This window comes from Ambystoma mexicanum, chromosome 2p (genome assembly GCF_040938575.1).
Source record: "Ambystoma mexicanum isolate Mex_15411 chromosome 2p, UKY_AmexF1_1, whole genome shotgun sequence".
Lineage (NCBI taxonomy): Eukaryota > Metazoa > Chordata > Amphibia > Caudata > Ambystomatidae > Ambystoma > Ambystoma mexicanum.
In genome coordinates, this window is record NC_090923.1 from 1,207,607,443 (window position 1) to 1,207,632,702 (window position 25,260).

Sequence of the window (25,260 nt, forward strand, 5' to 3'; positions counted from 1 at the left end):
ACTCATACTGTTGGAGAACTTTCAAGTTCTGGTGATCTGTTCGTACTGTTATTGGGTATCTTGAGCCTAGTAGGAGATGGCGCCACTCTATGCAGGCTTTCTTTATGACTGGGAGTTCCCATTCCAAGACCGAATAATACCTTGGATGTTCACAATCGTCTTCGAAGACCTGTTTTAATACTGCTCCTAGAGCGCCGTTAGAGGCATCTGTCTTTAATATGAAAGATCTCATCTGTTCTGGTAGAAGAAGTATGGGAGACTTAGTAAATTCTTCTTTGAATCCTTGAAAAGCTTGAACAGCGGATTGGTTCCAATGAAAATGTACACCCTTTTTCAGTAATGATGCCCTGTGGGAAAGGTTTGGTATAAACTTTCGGTAAATGTTTGATAACCCCAAAAACCTTTGTATCTCCTTGACAGCCAAGGGTTATTTCCACTGTTTGATGGCCTTTAACTTGGCGGGATCCATAGCAGCTCCTAAAGCAGATAAAATGAAACCTGGGTATCTCACTGTGGGCTGATGAAAAACACTTTTTTCCAGTTTAGCGTTTGAGTGATTCTTTTGTAGGCGATTCAATACCTCGGCTACATGTATACAGTGTTTTTGGATATTTTTTTGAGAAAATCAGGATATAGTCCAAATAGACTACGGAATGGAGCATGAGATCTGCAAAAAAGGTGGTCCATAAAACGCTGGAATACAGTAGGGGGCGTTGGCCAACCCGAAGGGCATCACACAGTATTCGCAGTGCCCGAATGGAGTACAAAAGGCCTTCTTCCACTTGGTAATAACTTGTCTTGTATCACTAATGACACACGCAATACCATCATGAGTGTTTTCAGTGGATTTTGAGTCTGGGAACATTGCTTTCCCTCCCGATCCGGTGTTCCCCCTTTGCCAGAGGGAGTTCACGTTTTCCGACAGTTGTGGGGGAGCCGAGCGGCATTCCCTGACGAGATGTTTATTTGACCTGCAGTACATATACAAGCCTTGTGTTCTGCAGCAGTTTCTTTCTTCAGGGGTAAGCGGTGCCCTAGCTGTACCAGTTTGCATTGGTTCCTCCTCTGTTGTGGTTCTGATGCCAGAACGAGATTCTTGCCCTTCTTATTTTCCAACTGGCGTTCCTGTAGACCGAAATAGTTTTACAAAACCAGGGCTATCATTTCCTTTAGATTTATGGGCCGGGGTACCCGGGAAACTTCATCTTTCAATTCTTCTGTCAGCCCTCTCTCGAAAAAGAGTGACCAGAGCCTCATCCTCCTAGGCGGTCTCAGAGGTCATCTGTTTAAACAGAGTAACATATGAAAGTATGCCCAGAGACCCCTGTTTGATATCCAACAACCTTTCCTGCATAGTAAAAGTCAACTCATGTCGGCCAAACATAGCCTGTAGGCTATTCACGTAGACGTGATAGGAGTCCAATATCTGGTTGTTTGTGACAATCAAAGTGGTATCCCATGCCAAGGCTCCTCCAACAAGATTCAAGACCATATAGCTGACTTGAGAGCGATCCGTGGGAAAGAAAGGAGGTTTCAGGGTGAATTGCACCAGACATGAATTCAAAAAATCTTGTTTTTTAGGATTGCCATCGTACTTTCCTGATCCCAAAGCAGAAGGAAGTAATCCTGTGCAAGCGGAGGCACAAGCTACCAAGCTACCATTTGGTGCAAAGTAGTGTTTTTGGTATTCAATTGTTGAACTTCTTGCATTAATTCTTGCAAGGCACCCAATACCTGCTGCATCTGTTGTTCCATAGTGATGGGATTGGCGTTGCTTACTGTTACGATTACAGTAGCGATTGTAATTCACAACAACTGACCTTTGATCCAAAAGACTTTTTGAGGCAGAAGCTTGAAGTGCAGGGATCCTGGTAGTGTTGGTGTTGAATGATGTACTGCCCCAAGAAGTATTCCCATACCTGAGAACACAGGGCGGCGTGTACCAGTGGGGCAGTGCCCTAGGAAAAACCCTAGGAAAAACTCTGCCTGGGGAAAACTTTGTAGATGTAAGTAGCGCCAAGTACAGTCACGGTCTTCAGCGTGGTATCAAATGATAGGAGTCAGAACTGCCGAGTTGCAAGTCCTGACATCGAGATGGGCAGAAAGCCAAGATGAGAGGCGAAAGAACCGGAGAGAGAAGGGGCAGAGCGAGCGTCAGTGCTTAGTAAGGATACGAAGCGAAACAAAGTCTTACAGTTTCTCCCCAGTCTTATCATGTTGAAAAGGTCAGCTCGACCAAGCAGTCTTCCGATTTCCCTGGAGCCGTCTTGTATATGACTAGAAAGGTTCTTGCTCTTTTCTGAAGGGAATGAATGGTCCACCATCTTGCTAGTACTTTCCCCCATAGAGATGTTTTCTTTTCCACTTCTGCCACACAGACCAAGAGTGATTCCTAACACTATCCCTCTGGGCGTCTCCCTGTAGCAATGCAGCAGTGTTCTGTGGCCTCTCTCCCACTCTGTGTGCTGTTGGCTGGCTAGGTTTCTTAGCGTGAGTCCTTCAGCTGGTGACTGCCTCTTCCTCGCAGTTCACCCGGACCTCGCCTTCCGCTGCTTTCACTCTGTACCCGATCTTGGTTCTCCAGAGATTCTTGCGTCGCTCTCTCTCTGCTCCGGTCAAGGAAGTTGCTTTGTCTGTTTTCCTCTCCTGCTACTCAGCTGATCTCATCAAGCTCTTTAAATATCCCGTGCCGAGGCTTGGGATCATTAGAGCTAGTCCACTTACCTTGGAACAAGTCACATGTTGTTGGCATTGACTATGGACTCCTCATCTTCGTCCTAGTACGAAAAAGCTGTTTGGGTAGGTGTGCCTCCTCCTCGTCTAGGTACCTGTCTGATGTGTCTCTGTATTAGCAATATAGGGCTGATATGTGTTTGCCTCGCCCAAATGAGGATGTGTCCTCCTAGTTGGTCTCTTCCTTGTTCCAGTGTTGAGGTGGTATTTCTGGGGGACATTTTGGGGGAAGAAAAGGAAAAAGGATGATAGCCTACGAAGGCTTGAGGGGTAGAGGGTTCATAATGGAAAGTGAATGTCTCACCTAAGGACGTCCTCTCCCCACTCCCAATGTTCCCTCCACCCAGGTGATCCTCCCTCACATCCAACCCTAGTGTCGGCATCCAAAAGCGAAGGCCTTTCCCTGACCACCTAAGAGAGGAGGATCCAGGGGAAAAGAAATTAGTACGCACTCAAGTTCCTCACACTGCCCAAACCACAACATGATCAATGATGTTCTGCCTCTACCCTTGCACTCTTTCACTCCTATCTTTGATCTTGTCCCCCTCCTTGCTAGCTTCCGTGTTCGCCTCCTACTATCTCTGCTTCTCCTCATCTCTCTGATTCCCCACTTCTGGTTCTTCTAAGTCCCCTCTCTCTCTCTCTCTTGTCACACCCTTCTACCTCCAACCTTCTCCAACTCCCTCATCTCTGTCTCTCTAACACTAATTTTTCTCTCTACATTCCCCCTCCTTCTACTACTCTTGCCTATCTCCCTCACTGCACCTGCCTCCTTTCCCTTTCACTCTTCCTTCCACTCTTAATCTCGCCATCCAGTCTCAATCTTTCCCCTTTTAACTCTTTTCTATGTCACACAACCCTCTTTTCTATCACCCACCTTCACACTTCCGCCGTTTCAACCTATCGCACTTCATATCACTCTCTCACTCAATACCTTACATGCACATGTACCCAACAAACACAGCCACAGACTTCTCAGCACTCTGCTCCACCATCCTCCATCTGCATGATATCTCGGCCCACCACCCCTCCTAACCTAACCCGAACACCTTTCACTCGGTCTCGTTTCTGCTGGCTCTTTATACCCATGACTTCCTCATTGCCCCCCCTCGTCTCATCGGACTCTTTGGGCCAGACTAGCCCCATGCCTTTTCCGCAGCTCGGATATTAAGCTGTTCGGTTTCAAAATGCACTGTTCCCGTGCATGGGTTTTCGTGCAGTCTTTGAAGTTTGCTCAAGTCTGTATTTGTCTGGTGTCTCGTTATTATTTTGCTGTGGTAAATTACATTTCATGCCAGTTCACTAGAGGTTGGCGTGCATCGTAGTCTTGTGGTCTGTGTCGTGTTCCTCATCGCTATCTGCTTGTTGTGTTTTATCTGCGCCAGTGTTGTATTCTGGATCGTGCAATTCTAGGAGCAATAAAAGAGAAATATAGCCAGAAAAGAAGCTGGAAGGCTTTGTGTACTCGACAGTGGTACCACTGTTATCGAGCAAAGCACTTTCAGGGGGGGTTCAGAGACTGACTGTGAGGCTGTGTCCACAACGTTAGTTTTGGTTAAGGACTCCATTTGAGTTCTTTCTTTACCTTAATTTGCATGCTCCTTCTCCCTAGATATTTTAGGGGGCTTTCGAGTCTCCAATAAGTATGGAGTTAAGGGGCAGTATTGTGGGGCTGGCGGCGTTCACGTGGTCACGCGGCCGGCCTCACAGGTGCTGGGGGCTGTGAGGAAGGCATGGTATCACAAGGAGGACGGGGACACAAAAGATACAAATCACCAGTTTTATTTACTTCAAAAGGGGGTTGGAAGAACTCCTGTTTTGTACTAACACTAAAGATGGGAGAACACTCTACCATGTAAATAAATGAAAACATTCCTAGTCTGTCGTAAGTACAAAACAATAACAAACTAGAAAAACCTATTGCCTTCCCTCACTCTAATAACATACAAGTGAAATAGGAAAATGTAATGCAAATGGAAAATCATTGGGAAACAAAAGGATGGCATTTCAAGATTCTTGCCCACGTTGTATGCGAGTACACCTAGTGTAGGTGGCTTGGCCCTCTAGAGCCTGCTTGGCATTCATGTACTTCATCTCAAAGTTTGGGGTTTTGACCTCTCGGGTCTCCATTTCTCACCAAGTCTAGGTCAATAACCTGCGTTTTACAGCACCAACATAAAAAGTTCCAAAGAAAAGTGTATTTTAAAGTCTCTATAGGCTCCCTCAACTGGGCCCCAGCCTCTTACTTTCAACTTCTTTCTTGGTTCCCCTCTCTGGGGCTCAAACCATTTCAATTTCCCTTCCCCTAGCTTTATTCTTTAGCGTTTGCTTTGCCTTATGGTTCTCGTATGCTTTTCACCCAGTTCCAAATATTTGACCAGATTCAACTTGCACAATCTTCTCAGGCTCTCTTCAGCCTTGCTTTGCCTCAACACTTTATGCCAGTTTCTGTACCCTTCTTCATACCCAATCACTCTGGTTTTCCTTTCACAATTCTCGGCCTCGCAGAGATTGCAAAGTCTCTCAACTTTTGCCAGAAACAAACACAGTTTTCATATAACTTCTTCAAACTGAATTATTATGTAGGATTTCCTCTGACAGGCTTAAGCCTGTTTTGTTCACAAAAGATTATCACAGCTCAATTCCTTTAGGCTTCCCTCTGTCGAACTTGAGCCTAAACACAGTGCACAAAGTCTTTCGAACGGGCGTACTTTCGTTTTCCACCGGACTACTCTGTTAATTTATTTTACAGTTCAATTTCACTTGATTTCAAAAGGGAACTTCAAGTCCCATAATGCCTTTCATGGGCCTTTTTATTTCCTGCTTTCTTTCTCAAATTCAATGCTCAATTTCCTGCTCCAGCCCCACACATGGTCACTGGGATTTCCTCTCTTGCCATGAGAATCACCCGGTTAGCGCGGCTCTGCAAGCAACTTCTTTTGATCTTCCTGGGTCGAGGTCAGGGTCTCCCCCTACCTCCGCCTGCCCCTCAGGTACCTGGACTTCCAGTCATATGCCCAGGGGAAACAAGTATTTCTATGAACAGAGTCAGCAGGATATGATCTGCCCTCTCTGGCTCTTGTAAGGCACAGCTCCTCAGCACTGATGAAGCCCTTCAACAACACAGGATCAGTGTCTTAGCCCTCCACTCTCCAGGGTTCTTTAACCAATCTCCTCTGCTCTTCAACTCTCCAGGGTTCTTCAAGCAATCTCCTCTGCTCTTCAGCTCCTCTGGTCCACACTGCATCCCAGCTCGCTCAAAATGTGTCTCAGTGCTCCACCTTGTATACTGACAGGGAGTGTTAGTTGGAGTCAGGTGTGGGTGGTTGAAAAGGGAAGCCTGACTATGCCTGTCCTCGTTCATGGGACAAGGTGGAAACTGCCCATTGGAATCTATTGATACATTGGTTCCTATGGGCAATCTTCATAGCTCTGTTCCTCTTCTTCTTTGTCCCAGTGGTTTTGACATAAGACAATGGGGAGGAAGTATGGGAGTTGTAGTTTTCCCTAATGATAGAGGGAAACTTCTGTGTTTGTCAAGGTGAATGGGGCAGGGCAGATGTGTGGTTTTAGGTGAATGGGTTTTAGATTATATCTGTCCCATAGTGACTGTGGGGGTATTGGATAGGGATATATTTCTTTTACGCCTCCCTTTAATGTTAGTACCTGTTGGAATTGGGGAGGGGGCAACGGGACAGGATTCATAACCTATAAAAGTGGAGGGAGTGCCGGGTAGGGATTTGTCAGAAAGGGAGGAATACCGTGTCCCTCCCAAAGGCATTCCTCCAACTGTCCCCAAGGACCCCCTGCTCAGGTGATCCTCCCGTACTGGTCCTGCCCCAGGGTCTTGTTCCAAAGTTGATGGCTGTGCCCTAATCACCTGAACAAAGAATCCCCGTGGTCCATAAGTGAGAACGCCCTCAGGTTTCTCAAAGGGACCCAGCACCATGTTGGTGTGCCGTGGTCACCCAGACCTACTGGTGTTGCAGGTTAGGATCCTGTGAGGCAGTGGGGACACAGCCTGAGTGCGGGAGCACCTTGGATGCTGGCAGCATCCTGGATGGTGGGTGCCTGGGCAGGACCCAGGGCCCCAGGCTGGCCTGGGGTTCCCAGACCTACAGGACCATGATCACACGGTGTAGGCCTGCAGGCCCAAAGGGAGAGACAGAGACAACATGACTTCTATAGTTGGAGTCTACATCCGTTCTGTTGCAAGTGGGGCTCCTTTTATTAGCTTGGGCCATGACACAGTCTTGGTCCATATTAAAAGGGTAATACACTTGATAGGCACACATAACATTAAAAGGGAAATGCACTTGGGAGTGTCACACAACACGCCTCCTTTTTCATAACGAACAAAACAAATGTTGCTGAAACATAAATGATTCCCCCCGTTACAGAACGGCAATACTTATTCCACTTGGGAATTGTAGGGTAGACAAATAGTAGGATATTTATTTTATTTATTTGCATTTGTAGAGCTCACAGCAGTCCAGGGGCATTGTGGCACTGGTTACAGAAATGTTTCTTGGTTACAGAAATTATTATTGGTTAACAGTTTTGATACAACTTGGCACTGGTAATAGACATGTTTCGTAGATATGCCACTGTTATGTACATAGGGACTCGAGTAGTTGCAAACATGAAACGCATAACACACTCTAAACATGTTCAGCGGGCGACAGTCGTGGTTGGCGAACTGCTGGTGGAATGTTGGCAGTTCTACCACATTTTATAAGACCCTTTATTTACCTGGGGTAAATGGAACTCCACCACTGAATGAAGCAGTTGCTAGCTGCTGGCACCATTTAGAGCATGCCTACAAACTACGGTAGAAAAGCTTCACATCCATTTAACTGGGACCACTTTAAGCATATCATTTAAATGCAGGCTCACAGTATCTAAACACACGTTTACTGAGCCTCCTTCGAGGACTTGTAGGACTACAGGAGACCAGTTCACTTTGCATCAGTGTCCATTTAGGATCGTCACTCCCACTGGTCATGGTCCGTTGATGGCATAGTTCATAGGCCGGCAAAGCTGCACCTGGGAGCACCAGGGGCCACGTCAGCGTAGTCCTTGATGTTGGGGCAGGCAGAGAGACGCGGGTAGCAGGGCATCTAGGCTGCGCCACATGATGTTGATAGGGCATGGGATGACAGCATGTTACACCCTCTTCTTGGCCACGCTCCCCGAGGCAGGAGTGTCTCTTCATTGTGGTGGCACAGGAGGCCACACAAGCACTCGTACAGAGCTGTAACCCTCACATGCTCGTTAAAATTATTTCTTGTGGCGGGTGTCAGGGCTGCAAGACGTTGGTTGGCCGAATACAGGTGTCGGGGGGGGAGGGGGGGGGGGGGGTCTGGGCCATTTCTTCTCTTCCCGAGGGCAAGAGTTGCTGCTGTTGATGGGGCAGTAGTCCTGGCCAGTCCACTTTTCCCTTCTGTCTGGCAGGATAATTGGGCAGTTGATGTCTCGGTTCAGCAGGAATCGCATCCAGGGCCTCATCGGCCTGGTCCACGGATAGTGGGCCCGGCAGGGCCACACAAGTGGCAAGGTGTTGGGGCCACATTCCTTATTCAGCTGCCCCAGGCAGGAGTGTGGGCAGGATGCTGCCAGTAACGGAGGGCGCACAAACACTCACACCGGGCTCCACCCTTTCTGTCTCTTTGCATTTGGCATGTGCTAGTTAATGTCTTCCTTTCCGAACTTGCAAATCACTGCTGTGAATATCTGCTGTCTGATCTTGCAGCGTGCTGTTGTGAAACACACTGGATCGCCTTTGTGCAGGGGGGCCTCTTTTCTACATCCCCAACACTGGAGTGCATTTGTTTTCTCCAGTTTCCACGTGGAGCATAATGCATTTCACCGCCACTTGGCCCCAAGCTCTTCAGAGGGCCGTGTGCATTGTATTTTCCACAGCGCTGTCCTGGAGCTCTTTACTTTTATTTTCATGTTAATGTTAAAGGACATTTGTACCGCGCACTATCACCACCGTAGTGGTCCCTTGGCGCCCTGCGGCTCTGAAAGAGGAGGGGAGGTTGAGTTAGTGGGAGGAAGCAGGAAAAGAGCAAGAGAGCAGTGATGTGCTTTTGGCGGCCTCAGCCCGGTGGGTCCGTTGGCTGCGCCTGGGGTGTTTGCGGCCGGTAGTCGTCGTGTACTGTTGTGCAAGGTTATGTGTGTTTTTGTTTTGTTGTTGCAATGTAGTGAAGTTTGTGCGGTTTGTTGTGCTGTAGGTTTTGGTTGTTTGGTTTGGAGTTTGAGAGGTGTATGCAGAAAGGGAAATTGTTAGTAGGGTTGGTTAGTTTGCGTCTCTATCCTGAATTGAAGCGCTCGGCTTGCGTAGTCTCCCCTGTTGCGGCTCTGTCCTGATCTGGGTCTGACTGGCATACAGGTTCCATTCTCCTCTAGTCCCCGCCTGTAACATGCTCTCTGATAGCTCCCCTTATCCTCCATTTAGACTCTAGTGGCCAGTGCATCTGCCAATGACATGCTAACATTCACAATTCCATCTAGATGCGACGCAGGCTAATGTTCCCAGTTCTATCTAAGTGTGGACATGCTAGTATTATGGCACTCTGTTATTGAGAGGTAAGATAGGGTGGCAGGGGTTTTCTGGAGTAGAGTGATTGCTCTACTCCCCACCCATGTCACACTCACGGTTTTTGTTGGTTTCTGTTGGTTTCCTTGGCGTCCACTGCGGACACCTGCAGACACATCTTGGAGCCGCCAATGTCGGAGCCGCCCTTGGCCTTGGGGCCCTTAGCCACAGGGGCTGCCGGGCAGAGGGCTGCCCTGGAAAGGTTCATGATATGTGCCCAGGAGACCAATCAGGGTGCCGGGAGGAGGGTTGGGAGGCGGGATTTGGGCTGGGGAAGGAGGAAGGGGAATCAGAGCGCCGAGCGCGCTGGAATGCTTTTTAAACACTTTTACCGTGTTTAAAATGGTAGATGGGGCATCTGGGGGCAAACTCACCGTGGCCAGCCTCATGGAGAGTCACATGGCCCTGACACAGAGCTCTTTAAATGTCACTGCCAGGTAGCCTGGGATCTGCAAGGGCACTTTACATTTCACATTGCTCGACACAGAGCTCTTTACTTTTCACCACTGTGCACCCCCGGATTTGCAGAGGGCCATATTCATTTCTTTACTCTGCACCAGCACGGAGCGATTCTTTACCTGGTTGGCCTGGGATATCGCTGGGGCTTTTGTGCTCACAGTTCCGACACTGGAGCACTAATATTGTCACAGTTCACGGCCATGGCACTGGGATCACGCCCCAGGGGGCTGGGCTTTTGTTATTCACGTTCTGACATATAACACTGCATTTATTTTTCCATTGCCCTGACATGGAGCGCTTTGTAATTCACCGCCTTTGGCCGGGGACGCTGCAGGGCTTTCCACATATGATTTCCCGGGAACAGTAATGACACAGCGGGGCCTTTTTCCTGAACTCCGGTACCAGGGCATCTTACATTTCACCGCTGGGCGTCCTGGGATTCCAGGAGAACGGCGACCACTGGGCCCACACGGCCGTTGTCATGAGATCGGCACTCGCCTTCTGGACGGCTACTGGGCCCTCTTCCTCTCGAGCTCCAAACGCGAGCACATTAGATGATCACCGCCGGGTCGAATTGTGCACCTGGCGGGTTCTTCTCATTTTCTATCTCTGCAGCGGATGCTACAGGGGGCTGCGGGTGGACCCTCTCCCCAGCTGCACAAGCACCCTCTTCTCAGAGGGCCACGGCCAGAGAGGATCCGCCGGCAGGGCGCTGGGCATGGCATCCACCCCTCTTTTCCAGGGCAGCAGGTACGGGGGACATTGCAGGGGTTCTTCCTCCTCTTCATCACCATTATTGTGGGGCTGGCGGCAGTCACGCAGCCAGCCTCAGAGGTGCTGGGCTGGCCAGCACCATGTTGGTGTGTCGGGGTCATCTGGCCTTACTGGTGCTGGAGGGTAGGACCTTGTGAAGCTGTGGTGACACAGCCTGGGTGCCAGAGCACCTTGGATGCTGGCCGCATCCTGGATGGTGGGTACCTGGACTGGACCCAGGGCACCAGCAGGGACCTGCAGGACCGTGATCACGCGGTGTGGGCCTGCAGGCCAGGGATGCAGGATCGTGCTCACCCAGGCCTACAGTGAGAGATGAGACAACAGGACTAGTTGGAGTCTGCAGCCGTTCTGTTGCACGTGCCTGCAAGGGCTCTTTTTATTAGCTTGGGCCATGACCAAATCATGGCCCATCTTAAAACGGCAATACACTTGGGAGGGTCACACATAACAGGCAGGATCTACAAGACTCGCCATTCTGACTGTTGTACTTAGTACATGCTCCCCATTCTGTTATCACGGTGTGGTCAGGAAGCAGTAGCGAGAGCGGCCCATAGTTGGGGCATAACTGCATTTGCACATGCGCTGTGCAATGTTTTCATTGTGAATTGTGCCTTGCTCCGGTCCCAAGCCCTTCCTGTGGGCGACATACTATAGGTATTGGGTAAAGGGGACTATGGAAATGGGGTATAAAGGGTAAGCCCTTCTCTCCATATTCTCTCTATATTTGCAAACCATTACTTTTCTGCAACTCTCGACTCCGCCCTTTTTAAAAAACGGTATGCCTTCTTTCACATCTAGCTAGCACTGTTATTATTGAATAACGAACCCCTGTTATTACTAGTCTATTTTCTGACATGTTCAATGCTGTGGAATGATTGGTATTTGGACCAGTTTCTCGGGATTGGTGCTTTGCGGTGTCTGGCCCTTCCTAATGTCCAGCTGACCCCATACAGCCAGTGGTGCTCCCTCTACAGTAAACGGGACTGGTGCCTAGGTCAGGTTTCGCTGGTCTACCGCCTCTTCCTCCACTTCATGATGGCCGCTCCTCTCCTTGTTCGATTTCTTTCTTGCCCGGTACTCTTCTCTGACCTTTCCTTCTCACTGTCCTCACTTGTGCTTGCTTTTCTTGCTGCTAATTTCTGCTTCTTGTCATTGGATTTTCTTCGCTAGCCTCCCCTCGGATTCGGAAAGCATACCGACTGCCTGTCTACCCTTTGTCTCCAGCCCGGGCTCCAGTAACTCTCTCTCCAGGTGGTGCAACTTCCCCCATCCAATGACTATCCAGATGGTAATCCTTCTCCTTCTCCTCCCTGCTGGTAGCCCTCCTTCTGCAGTAACTATACCTCCAGCGATCTTCTTCCGCCTATCTTCCTCAGAAAAGACCCTCCCTCGCCAATCTCCTCCAAACACCTTGTCCTGCTCGAACACACCACACTCCACGATTGAGGAAACTGGCGTTTATAGTGTAGGCTGAGCAAGCCTGGGCAAGGTACAACATTCCCGGGCCCTAGGGGCTAAATAGCTCTTGCCATAGGAAATCCGCTGCCCAGTACCGCCACTGGGTGGCAGCCGAGTTTATTAGATAGGCATGAGGTGCGCTTTGTCAGCGAATTGGAAATACACTAGGAGCTACCTTCACTGGCTGCACCACATTCATTTAGCTCCATGTAATCTTTAAAGGATACATTGGATGTCCTCAGTTTCATGATGAACGGAGTTTAGTTTAAATGATGGTGGCTTAATTCAGTCAGTTAGTGAAGACATGTAAACAACATATATTGTGTGCTATGTTACGTACTGATGACTCTAAAATTAACGGTTCCCTTTTACCCTGTGGGTAAAACGCTCTAGCCGTTTTAATAGTACTCTTTGAAAATGGTCAAACGGCACGCTGCAAGCCCATTCCCCATACTGTATTTGCGTAAAGCAATACATTGCTTGCATGTAGCTGTTTTATTAGTAGCTGCAGCAGAGTGCAGGCGTTTCCTCAGGCTAATTACACGGAAGGCGGTAATGGTTAACGGCCACCGTTAATGGTAACGGTGACCGTTAACCATTACCGCCTTACTACGAGGTCCCTTAGCGGGTTGGTGCTAAAACCAACCCGCTAAGGGACCTCGGAGCTAATTACGGCACCGCAAAATTGCGGTGCCCTAATTAGCGCCTTCCCCATTCCCATAGAGCCCTATGGGGCAGAAATGGGAATGGGGAAGAGCAATGGCGGAATGGGGATTTACCGCCCCTCCAACCTTGGAATGGGGCGGTAAATCCCCTTTCCGCCAAGGCGGTGCCGGTATTTTACCGGCATGAGCCATGGCGCTAATAGCGCCATGGCTCACCGCCTTCCGTGTAATGAGGCCCTTTAATTGTGTGGCAAAAAACATTTACTTATCCCAGTTAAATTAATCCCATGTAGCCAGGTGTGTACACACACACAACTTCAGAGGTCTTAGTACAAACATGCGTGCATATATTTTAATTATAATAGGGACATCTCTGCCCGAAGTACGAGTACCATTTAGTTGGGTAACAGTAACATCTGTTAACGGTGATTTGAAGCTGCTGTCAGTTAGAGTAATGTATTGAGTGTTACTCATTGCGCAAGGTATGCAGAGGCGTGGTTGGATCAGCCGCGGGGGGAGAAGACTCTCTCTCTCTCTCTCCCTTTGACCACACATTAAGAGTACCATAATTCCCATCCAAAACGGCAAACTTAAATGCAGGGAGTTACTTTTAAAACCCAGCCTTTTACCCAATGACTGAGACGGCAACAGAGGAGCTAGAGACCAAGCTGACAGCAGCAAGTGGAACAATTGTATGGCAGCAAAAAAGGTAGCAAAATGGCCAAAAAAAAGGTTGAAACACCACCAGAGATGTAGTGTTAGACAGACGGGCAATGACCAAGTGCAAGATGGCAACAGAGAGGGACGTTCCCAAGACAGAGGAAGTACAAGGGAAAACATTGTCAAGCAGCAGGTGAAGAGACCGAGAAACTAAAACATGTTTTCAGCGATAGGGTGAAGGACGGAAGAACATAGCTACAGAAAGAGGGGGAGTGAGAGTAGCCCTACAGATACAGGGCGTATTGTCCAATTGTACTCCCTAAAAATAGGCAAATACTCCGCAAAAACAAAAAAATAGGGGGTACAAATACTACCAACAAAAAATAAGGAAAGGACACGTAGAACCTTGGCCCCCCTGCTTTCACCCACACAGCTCCATCGATATGTCTGGGCCAGTAGTGCCAATAAGGGAAACACTACCATTATTAGTGCCCGATCAGAAGAAGTAAACATGTATGTTTTAATGTACACGAATCACTAGGTTCAAAGAAATCATTATTACAAAATCGTTTCCTTTTTCCGGTTAGAACATATTTGTACCCGCTTAGAAAATCCTCCCTTTGGAAATTGGTCTTAAATTTTTACTTCTTAAACATCATTTTACTCCCAACTTAAAAAAAATAGGGAGTACAGCCCCATCCCCTCCAAATCTCATCTGGAGCACTGGAGAAGTATTAATTTTTGGGTGTGTGCCAAAGTCTGTAAATAGAACTACATTCCACGATGTTCCAGCAACTCTGGAGTGACTATGCTGTCATGAGTGCGCTGTCATGAGTGCATCTCTCAATGTTAAATTGCTACATAAATTATATCAGTGTTTCTTATTCATTTTTTTCTGGATCGCTCTCTTCCCCCCCATCCATTCAACATACATAATAAGAGATTTAGGAGATTTTGCTTTATAAGTTCCTGGGTCATAGGAGTATCTCCTGGTCAAGAAAATCCTAGCCTGAGCAGGTTATGGCATGAGGATATAGTAAGGCTAGCTGCCCGCCATTTTGGATTTTACAGAGGCCTTGAACATGTGGGTGTTCTTCCCTCCCATCTGGAGCTTTGCTGGCATACCCTGCTTTCAGCTGTGGCCCCATCGTGTGATTCAGAGGTAAGGGAAACCTTTGAGCCAGGGATTACGAGTATGCTTTTGTCGCAGGGAAATTGTAACATTGTAACTCCTGTGACGCAAGCGGGAGAGCATTGTTCTTTCCTTTTGTGCAGTGGACACACGAGATGATCATGATCCTCCTGTGATCTATTCCTCTAGTATGACGTGGTAGCCGCACAAACTCTGCAAGTGTTGCAATCTGGTTAGTGATTCTGTGGCTGCTGACGAAGGAAGAATTCTATCAAAACTCTCTATGGGGAGCTCCAGAGACTGCAGCATCGTTCTTTTAAAGGGAAAAAGTACTGATCTCCATATTGGGTGCTTGTATCTGGCTACTTAAGTGGACTGCCTTACCAAAAATATTGTTAGGGCTGCACGTAAGAGGGTTATTGTTTGCCATAACCACAGGGTCCACCATCCACTACCCCGAGGTCGCACCTGGCCCCATAGACTACCGTGATGTTCCTCTCTGAGTTTACGCATGCGACTTTGTTACAAAGTACATGCAGTAAACTTTACTGTAATTCATTGTCTGCATTTTTGTTGCATTCCTCCAACCACTAAATGAGCACTGTTCTAGTTTTCTGTAAAAAAAAACATTTGTACGTTTTTAAGCAATTTTGCCACCAAGAAGTTTATGGAAAGTGACAAACTTTTTTTATTTTTAAAGAGCAGCCTGGTTTGCTTTGGTTATAATCTGTATTGCCCAATCGTGGTGGAGGATATGCAATGCATATTTGAGGACTGGCGTTTATTCATGGAGAAATTATTTTTGATGATGAGATGGTTTTTAGATACATTTTTTTATACTGAGGGCTTCGTTTTTTTTGGCAATATTCCGGTTCTATTTCTATTGAACTACCACTAAATTTGATTAACGTTACCGCCACTCGCTATAGCAGATTTACTGCTGGATTACCAGTGATGGCATGGCAGTGTTAATCAATGACTCCATCAAGGACTTGGCAGATTTGGCCATGTGCACAAATGATGCTAGCTGCAAATCCACCACATTTTTGGCATTGAGCAAGTTGATGGAAATAAATCGTCCTCTTCAAGTTGAAACTCAGAATTTGGTAATGCAGTAAAAGTAGCTGTAATTCCGTTTCTGTCAAAAAGGGGTGGCAACTGGATTACTACCAAACTCCTAATGAGGCCCCTAGTTGGCTCCTGCAAATGTTGCTTATACTATAAAAGCAAATGTGGTTGTAGATGAGAGATGGGTTAGGCAAACGAGTAATGAAGGTACAGGATAAATAAAAGCAGTAGCTGAAACAGAAAAAAGATTTTGAAGAGTCGGATGTGAGATTCCCTATGGTTCATTAACAGTATGCTTTCCACAGGGAATGCAACATTTCATTTTCATAATAAGAAACCATTAAATATAATTCTGGAACGGTCTCACCTAATTTTCTGCAGTATTCTGTGAAAGTGTTTACCAATGTAAATTCCTTTTGCTCACACCAATAGGGATCCTCAGTTGCAGGGATCAATCGTTTCGAAGAAGTCAGCTGGAGAGTGAAGTTGTGACTGGAAGGAAAGCAGCAGTGTGCCCACTCCCGACACCCACCTTTGCCTGTTCTCCGGCCGTGGCAGTTTAGTCCATCTGGATCTTAACTGCATTGAGGTCTCACCTGGTGGTGCCAATTGTGGGAAAATACTTATTTGTATTTCCGTCTGTGTTCAGAAAATAACTGTAAGGCAAATTAAACACCGGAACAGAGGTTTGTCTAATTATCATTGATACAGGTCTTTATTATAGCTGCAGCTATCTCCACATGGTCGTAATCTGCCAGGTGAACCCTCTGCCCTCTCATTTTGTGTCTGCATTCCCCTTTTTCAGAAGGAGAGCATTTATACTTTTTATAGCTAGTGTAGTCTTTCAAAAGGTCTTTGACCCTGGCTAAATCTGCACTTTGGCCAGGGCATCAACTTACTCTCACAGCTGTTCCTGGCTATATAACATGCTAAAACTTGTTCTGTAAGCACAAGTGGGCAGCTGAATCCATACATAGGCATTCACTGTTATTTGGAAACTCAAGATTTCTAAAGCAAGATATGTTTGCAGTTTTTTGTTTAAGAGAACCCATGTCAAACGGCTTCCAAAGCCTACAAAAGTTAATACACCTCTCACAAGGTGTCTGGTAAGGGAGTGTCCGCATCCACAATAGTTTGAGGCAATGTCTTCCTCAGTGAGAATGACTTCCTCTATTGCTCATTCGTTTTCTTTCCTAGGCGAGAAAAAGTAGATTGGTGTAAGAGAAATGCCTAAGCGAAGTAGGGGTTGTACTATCCTGGAGTTGTATTCTAAATATAAAGGTGTCGGGTTGTGTTAAGGTTCTATCTCCACCAGAACTACTGGACTCCTCAGGTTTTCTAGGGTTAACTCAGTCATGTAGCATACTCTGATTCTTGGCTCAAATGTTCAGTCACAGGTCTATAGTGCCCATCTGCTTCTTTGCCACTTGTCATAGTCACAGGGATATAATGCCCTACTTGCTCTTTGTAATTCAGCCAACGGGATAGTTTCTGGCCCATTTAAGGAATGTAATGCCCTTTCCCCTACTTAGTTAATTTTCCCTTCTCAGTTATAGTTCCCTTCTGTAACAAATCAAGGGAATTTGTCCCATCTCTCCAAGGGGGAGCTCCCTCTAACTCCCTCTGAGGCTAGGGAGGTGAGCCCGATCTGCAACACCCTCTTTAGAGGTCGAGGCAAGTGGGACCTCACCTGGAGAGAGTCCCCCTTAGGAGAAAAAGACTCCGGTTCCCTTGAGGAACTTCTTAAATCTGTGTGCACTGTAACATACATGGGATGCTCTCATGTATCAGAAACCTTTACGTATCAATACTGGGACGAAGTAACTCCTCAGAGATACCATTATCTTACAGGCAAAGAGCATGTCCCTTTAAATGAGAATAACCAATCCACTGAGACGAGTATGTTGAATAACGTGCACTCAATGAGAGGAATGCAGACGTCGGCCCGGGAAGGCCTGAGCTGCATAACACCTGCAGGAAGCGGAAACCAAGAAATTTGCGAGTTTAGAACTTGCTCGATGTTACAGCGCAGTTCGTCAAATCTATGGCGAAACCGAAGCTCAAGAACCCGACAGAGCAAGAGCCTGCGGAAAGGTGGCAGTGAGACTAAGGAGGTGGATCCGATGTGGACCACAGGTCCGCAAAACATTGCCGAAACCACCGCCAGTAGAGATCCACAGGATGTTCGGTCACTCATTCGAGCGTTAGAACACCGCAAGGAAACGAGAGACCACTAGGGAACGAGATACTGCAATTAAGAGAACGCCAATGAAGAAAAGGCGTTGACTCCCAGGGCGAATGAGAAGGATTCTGAGGAACCCTACTCCAGAAGACATTCCCCTTCAAAAGCAACGTTAACTGCGAGAACGGGAGGCTTAGAGGAGTGAATCAATATACCGTACAGCTAACTCATCTCAGTAGCAGGTATGAGACAAAGTTAAGCTTGAAACAAGTGAACTTAACAGGTGGTGAACAAAGAGAGGATCACTGAAAACCTGAATTAAGAAATAAGGGACAGGGATAATACTTCAGGGAAAAGGGGGAGGAGCCAAAGTTCAACTTGAACCCCATGAACCCATTTGATGGTGCAAAAGAGCAAAATATGGAGAAGCTGAACAAAGAGAGGGGAGCCAGTGATAACAATACCCTGTGAAAAGGGAAAATCAATAGTACGGATAAGAGGTCCAGTAGACCAAAGTGAACTGAACAATAATGAACCCGGTGGGAAAGTCTACCTGAGAAACAACCATATTCAGGCATGCTGAGAAGCATAACTAGGAAAATAAAATGTGCAAGAAATTCCCAAAGGGGACCCCCAAAGCAGAAGAAAATTTCACTAACCCATTTGAAGAGTTACAGAGACTGATCCAAGAGATCTCAAGAAACTATTTACGGATTATATACTAGCAAGACCCATATGGATTGGTACTAGAAGTACACAAAGGGGAAAGGAGGCATTATCGCATTATCTGAGCCTAAGTTAGTTCACATAGTGGTAGGGTTAGTTAGGATAGTTTTGTACAGCTGGCATATTTATTTGGACTTTCAAGAAGGATGGATGCGCACCTTAGTTGGTATGATAGCTAGGGACCCCCCCTTAGTGATAGGGAAAGTTAGGCCTTATACTTCTTACTTGAATAACATATTGCGTACCATGTCCTCTGAGTGTCTGTGTCCTTCTTCTGACTCTCTACACTTCCGACTAGAAAGGGATTTCTTGCCCTTCTTACAATAAAGGAAATGGTGCCCTTCTCTCTCTCTCAATAGAGGATATCATGATCTTAATACAAGCAAGCAGTATAGCTCTTCAAGATTCCAGTGGATTAATTTCCTAGAAGCTGATCTTGCTTTCTCCAAGTAGTTTGGCCAGCCTGCATAGTTGCATCTTGTCTCTTCTATGATCCAGTCACTGGCCCTTCTGCACAACAGCTTCCTGCTGGACCACAAACTCTCCTGCTGTCGTATCCTTTTTGCCTGCCTCCTCTCTCTTCCTCTGCCTCGTGTCTGACCTTTTGTAGGCCCTCTCTATTAAACACAGTTCCATAATCACTTCTAATTGGCCTGGTGTTAGGTTAATTGCATTCATTTTGAAGACCTGGTGGCCTTCTTAACATAAGGGGTACTCCCATCTTCTTACCGGCTCCACGCTGGACCCCTGCAATGTTACATCTTGTCTTGTTGAGCATTCTGTGGTTCAATTTCTGCTCTTCGTAGTGGTGTGTGGGCACTAGGGTTCATTGGCGGTATGGATTCCTCAAGTGCTTGTGGGGATCCCTGTTTGCAAGTGCCCTCGACTAAAGTCTGCTGCTTGCTGCTCTCTGTGTTTTAAATTTCCACGCTGGGTGTCAGTCGTGCCATCATCCCCTCTGATATTTGGGATCCTGTAGTGTTAGTTCTCAGGCCACTGACCCTCTTATTACCCTAAGCAAGTTTTCCGTCAGTCCCTCAAAATTCAGGGACTCCACATCAGCTGAACACCTGGGTGTTCCATGGCACCTGAATTGCCCAAGCCCTCGGTTTTGTCATACTTTAGTCTTCATTTCCTCTACACAGATAACAGCCAGGGTGATGGTGTCTGCTAAAGAGCAGAGTGTACTCTGTACTCAGTTCGATACACAACCTTTGGTTTGGTGGGTGCTCTGCACCTCCTACCCTGTACTGCCTCCAGCTAGCTCCCAGCTCTGGCAACATTGCAGCCCAGGAAAGTTGGCCTACCAGGGCTGAGTCCTCTCCGATCTACGGGACGGATATAGGGACGAAGTAAGTCTTCTCCCATTCAGGGCACATCTTCTCTCATTAACCGAAGAATACCAGAGTTTGGGATTCATTTTAGTTGATTGTTTTACACATTGTCTGGCATTCCACACATGGCATTGTTTTGGAAGCACTTGTTTTGTGTACCATTGGGCCGGGATGATCGCTCTGGGGTAACCCATTTGTCTTGGAAGCAAGACAGCGCAGAGCAACACGAGTTCGAAACCTGGTCCTGCACTTAGAAACTGGTCTCCAGTATAAAGTGTGTTAAAAAAGATTAAGTAACTTTACTGAAATGTAGATGGTGGTCAGCCCTTCAAAAGGATGTAAACATTTGGAGACTATATTTATCAAACACACCGTGGGATAGCATTGAGGTGGACGCCACAGCTCCTATACACATTCATAGTGAATTGGTTTACTTCTGGATGCTGCAGATTCAATCTGTGACTGCCAATTCTACACAAATGATCTAGCATTAAAGCACATCTAGCCTCTGGCTGGGGGGTGTGGGGACATGCATTTATTTCTACTACTCTGGCCTGCCTCTGATGCATCAACTGGCTGTGGCATGCTGGAAATTGTGGTCTATTATCTTATTTTACATCTTAAGATTCTAAGTTATGCTGATAGTTTTTAAAAATGTACACCCGTTATTATGTGATGTTAACAAATGTAATCATTAGACATTTCTGATTTATCGATTGATTTAATTTTGTTTCTGATTGTTTGTTGTAGGTTCCCCTTGGATGCAGGTCCACCACGAAAAGGAGTCTGTGGACACTGATGCTTTGCAACATGCATGTGCACTCCTGATGGACGAGAATGGAAAGGTCAATGGATTGAAAGATGTGCCCGTGAAAGAAGACACAGGTATCCCTCCGCAGAAAGCAAACCTTGAGTCTGAGTCAGCAGATCGCATAAATAATAACAAAGAACCATTTGAGGGAGATATTGCTCAAAACCAAAGCACAGCAGAATTCAGGATTGGCATGGGGACTGAAAAGGGACCGCTGTTAGAAGAACATTTATCACTGAGTGAAGAGAACGACGAACAGATGGCAGCAGAACAAAATGAAAGTTCAGAAATGAAAAACCTGTCTGGAGATGATGAATGGGGAGGCTCAGGAGAGGAAAATGGAGACTCGTTTAGTGATCACAACGATTCAACAGAAGACCTAGAACTACAAGATGTACGAAATCTGCTGGAAGAAGAAGCCATTGAAGCAGATGATCAGGGAATCTGTGTAGATCAAGTAAGTGCTGATGTTTCAGATGAAGAGGGTGAAGAAGTAAATGAAGTGGACATTAGTAGAACCATGAACACTCACCATGAAGGCAGAGAAAAAGAGATTTGGACTTTTGGATCTGATTCTGTGAAGCACTGTCCATTTGCCCAAGAAGCATGTGTACTTGGGTATAAGGCACTATCTTCTATGGCTACCTCAGGTGAGCTGCTTGAATGTAGATTTCCTTCATGCCAGGATTCAGAAATTGAAATGCCTTCCTCTGAGATTACCGGGCAGGAATTGAAACTGCCCCTAAATACTGTATCAGAAGATGTGGTGGACTTGCATAATATTCAGCCGTTGTCACTGGGAGGCAGAAGAAACAAGCTGCTTTCAAAACTAGAAGCAGACGACACAATAATTAATGTAAAAGAACAAAATGGCAAAGCAGAGATTGGGGGAATCATTTTTAATAATGGAAGTACTGGGAAAACAAGCTGTGAACAAAAAGGGAACACTGCACTTCCCAACAATGAAATTGGTGCTTTTGCAGGTGCTAGTGGGTCCTGCGGGTTGCTAAAGCATGGCACGACAAATGCTTTCAAAGAATTAACAGTTGGTCCTTTAATGCATACTCAAGATTTCTCTGAAGATCTGCTGTTAAAGGAGGACAAGTCTTTTTCGCCATGTTTAGGGGCAGGTACGGTAAAATGTGTGGCAGCGCAGCAGGAAGATTATACAGTGTCACATAATCCAGATTCCAGTGATGCCCCAGTTCAAGAGGTGTTTGACTTTGACGCAGAGCAATTGGATGTGGTGGAAGATAAATCGGAGGTTAGTTCTCAAAACAGCCAAGATGAAGTACAACATGCAAGTTTGGAAACCGAGGAAGATTTAGAGATTGAAGATGATCGAAGGCAGCAAGCGGACATGCTGCAAGGGGAAAGACTATTTCACGCAGATAGCATTTTCCATCCGCCTGGGGCAAGAAATTATGAGTATCGCCTAGAAGACAGCTATGATGGTGGTGAAGATAAAATAGAAGTCCGAGAGTTCATGTGTGATCGGGGTCGTGATATTTCCGATAAACTAGACCCAGAAATCCTTCACCTTCTGGAGTTACACCTGCTTAAACAGCAGCTTGTAGTCATTGAGGAAGAAGAGGAGGAGGAAGAAGAAAATGATTTTGATGGTTTTCACATTAATGCCCATAAATTGCACTTTGAAACTTTTGGCCCCTCTAGAAAGGTGGGCCACTTGCTTGATATGGTTCTAGAGGAACCTGAATTAGTGGAGGAAAAGGAACAGGAGGAGGATGATTTAAAAGAAGTGCAATTAGAAGACGCTGAAACATTAAGGGACGGTCTGGATGTGGAAAGGGACTCCTACACGAATGTGCACAATGGCATGAATTGTGGCAGTTCTGAAGCATCGACCCCTGAAGATATTGATATTGCAGCTACATTTGCTGACCTGGGCAGGGAAGAGTCCGATACAATTCTTCAAATAACACTGCATGAAGGTGTACGGACAGAGTTGTCGCATCCAGAAGAACTTGAATGCTGCTCAGAAGAGGAGGAGCAAATACAAAAAGACGTGGCAGATGAAACGCAGACTTGCTCGCCCATAAGTAGGCACCCCCATTGTAACCACTCCAATCAAGAAATATTTCACATCCCCCCTACAATTGCAGAGTTTGCAGTAAACAATAACTTGATTGAGCAAACAAGTCTGGGCACACTCGCGGACACTAACCAATTTACAAAGCAAGATGAGATCAAATCCAAAACATGTGAATTAAAAGGGAGGTGTTCAGAGAGTTTTGTGGAGGGCACCGACTTTTCAAGACTGATAAAAACCGAGCTCCCCTTCCACTATAATCAAACCACTGTTGACTCAGGTACGGAAATCAGCTGTAATGTAAATAATACCTTCTGCGAAGAGGTAGACATCGGTTATGGCAAAAGCTCAGTGAAAAAATCAAGACAGGACAGGCGCAAAACCACAGACCGTAAAAAAAACGTTGGCTTTTTTGATGATGTGAGGGAACCTTGTGGTCAAAAGAATCTCCTTTTGGCCGATGAGTTCAGAGAATATGTTTCTAACAGCACTGGATTGCTGTGTAATATGTCTGGTGAGAAGCCACAGATTGTAAGCAGTACTTTAACACCAAATTATCTGAAACAAGTAACTGATGCTGGGCCCACAGCCCTACATCCTATGTGTGCAGAATCACCATCTTCTCAAGAAAGAAGCCCCTCCTTTTCACAACAGAAAACTAAAAGACCCATGACAGGGGCCAAAATATGCAAAACGTTTGAGAATGAAAATGGTCATGGAGTTTCTGAAAATGAAACTGAAGACGATGGGAACCAAGATGTAAAGGTAAACAAGCATATTTATTTTTCTTTTAGGACTGTTGCTGATAACTTGCGCAATGTGATGGTGGGTGTTTATATAGCTGGCTGCGAGTGCCAGAACAAAATACTTTGTCAATAGGTTCGAGGTCCTAGTGAGGGAGTAATGAAAACTGGGACTCTTGAGGGTGACGTGGGAACAAAGGGTCCACTAAATCCAGCATTTTATTTTTATTTTATTGAGCAGTTCTGCTTTGTGGTGTGTTATAGCGCTATAGTCTGACAATAACCCCATATGTTAAGCAGGATCTTAAAATACTTTGCTTGATTCAGCCCTGCCTCACAATTGTACTGCCAATAGCTAGCGTGAGACATTTTGTGAATTTTCATGGGTCAGATCTAAGCCCATAAGGACCGGGTATGAATTGATAGAAAATGCAGGTTACTACAAACATGAGAAAAGTTTTATTTATTTACATTTGTAAAGCACCTACACACGAGGGTATCAGCGCTGTTAAGGAAATCAATTACACACATAGACATAAGAACGAGAGCGGAGAGTGTCGGGCAGGACGCTAACTACATACACAAGGACGTTTCACTGGATGCAGTTAGCCATCATCCAAGGCCATTTAGGTGAAATGGCCAGTAAGATTCCTCTGCCCTTAGGGACGGGGGTAGAGCATTCCAATGTTTTACTGCCACTGCAGGGAAGCTGGAGCACCCTGCTCTACCTGTTTTGAAGGTTGGAGGAACAAGGCTGTTGGCGTGGATGACCCTCATCGGTCTGGTGGAAGTAGGTCTCAACATTTTCTGCAACAGGTTTTCCGGGGCAGTGTTGGTAACACATTTGTGCGTGGTGGCGAGTGTCTTGAATATAGTTTTTTTTCGAATTGGGAGCCAATGCGCCTCCCTTTTGGCTGCTGAAATGTGATATTTTCTCAGGATGATGAGTGCTGTGCGATGGGCAATGTTTTGGATTACCTGCTTTGTTTTGATGTTCCAGCGAAGAGAACATTGAAGTATTCGAGTCTCACTCCAGTGATTGCTCTGGCGATGTTGAGGCAGCTGGTCGGCGTGAGGAATTGTCAGGCTGCATTAATGAGTTGTGTGCTGTGTATTCGCTGAGGAGGCACTCGCATTCACCTGTCTGGGGAGGGATAGCAAGGCATCCAGGTAGACGGCCAGCGTTTTTACAGATGCTGAGGCTGGGATGTTGATGCCATCTATTGTGAAGGCTGAGAATTGTGCATTGAGTTTTTTTCAGCATGGCTGGTGACCCGGTAGGATCTATGGCTTGTCGTCATTGAGGCATAGGTAATTCATAGCCATCCATGCTTGGATAAGAGAGTATATTCTGTTGATGGTAAGGGAGTCTGTGTCATAGAAGCCTGACGGTGGGAGGAGGATTTTGGGTGTCATCGTTGGTGTAGGATATGCCGATAGTCCAAGAGGTCGAAGAGGGGTTTGGTACAAATGTTATAGAGGGTAGGGGAGGCACATGGACCATGGGGAACTCCACACAGACTTGGGATGGGAGGGGTGCTGGCAGTATCTGAGAAGACTCTCATGAATCTGCCTTCCAAGAAAGAAGCTATCCAAGTCATGGCTTCGCAGGAGATGTCGGTGGAGGCCATAAGATGGTTGCAGAGGGTTTTTTGTTCCACCATGTCAAAACTGCTAGAGAGGTCCAGAAGGAGTAGGAGGGATGGCTTGCCTTTGTCTATGAAGGCATCAAGCTGTTTTTTTTTAGGTCCAGTAATGCTGATTCCCTCCTATGACCTGGTTGGAAACCTGATTGGCGCACCCCCAGGATGTGGTTGGATTCTAGGAAGATTAGTATTTGCTCCTAGGCTGCCCTGTCCAGGAT

General features: G+C 46.4%; 1 protein-coding gene across 6 annotated transcripts in view; it reads left to right on the forward strand.

The window, feature by feature from the left end:
- LOC138567343 (uncharacterized) overlaps window positions 1–25,260 on the forward strand; it is a 903,513-nt gene that overhangs the window by 216,060 nt on the left and 662,193 nt on the right. For all 6 annotated transcript variants that reach the window (XM_069645448.1, XM_069645451.1, XM_069645447.1 and 3 more), the window contains one exon: window positions 20,543–23,418. In XM_069645448.1, coding sequence (XP_069501549.1) covers window positions 20,543–23,418 — 2,876 coding nt within the window. The remainder of the gene's footprint in view (window positions 1–20,542; window positions 23,419–25,260) is intronic.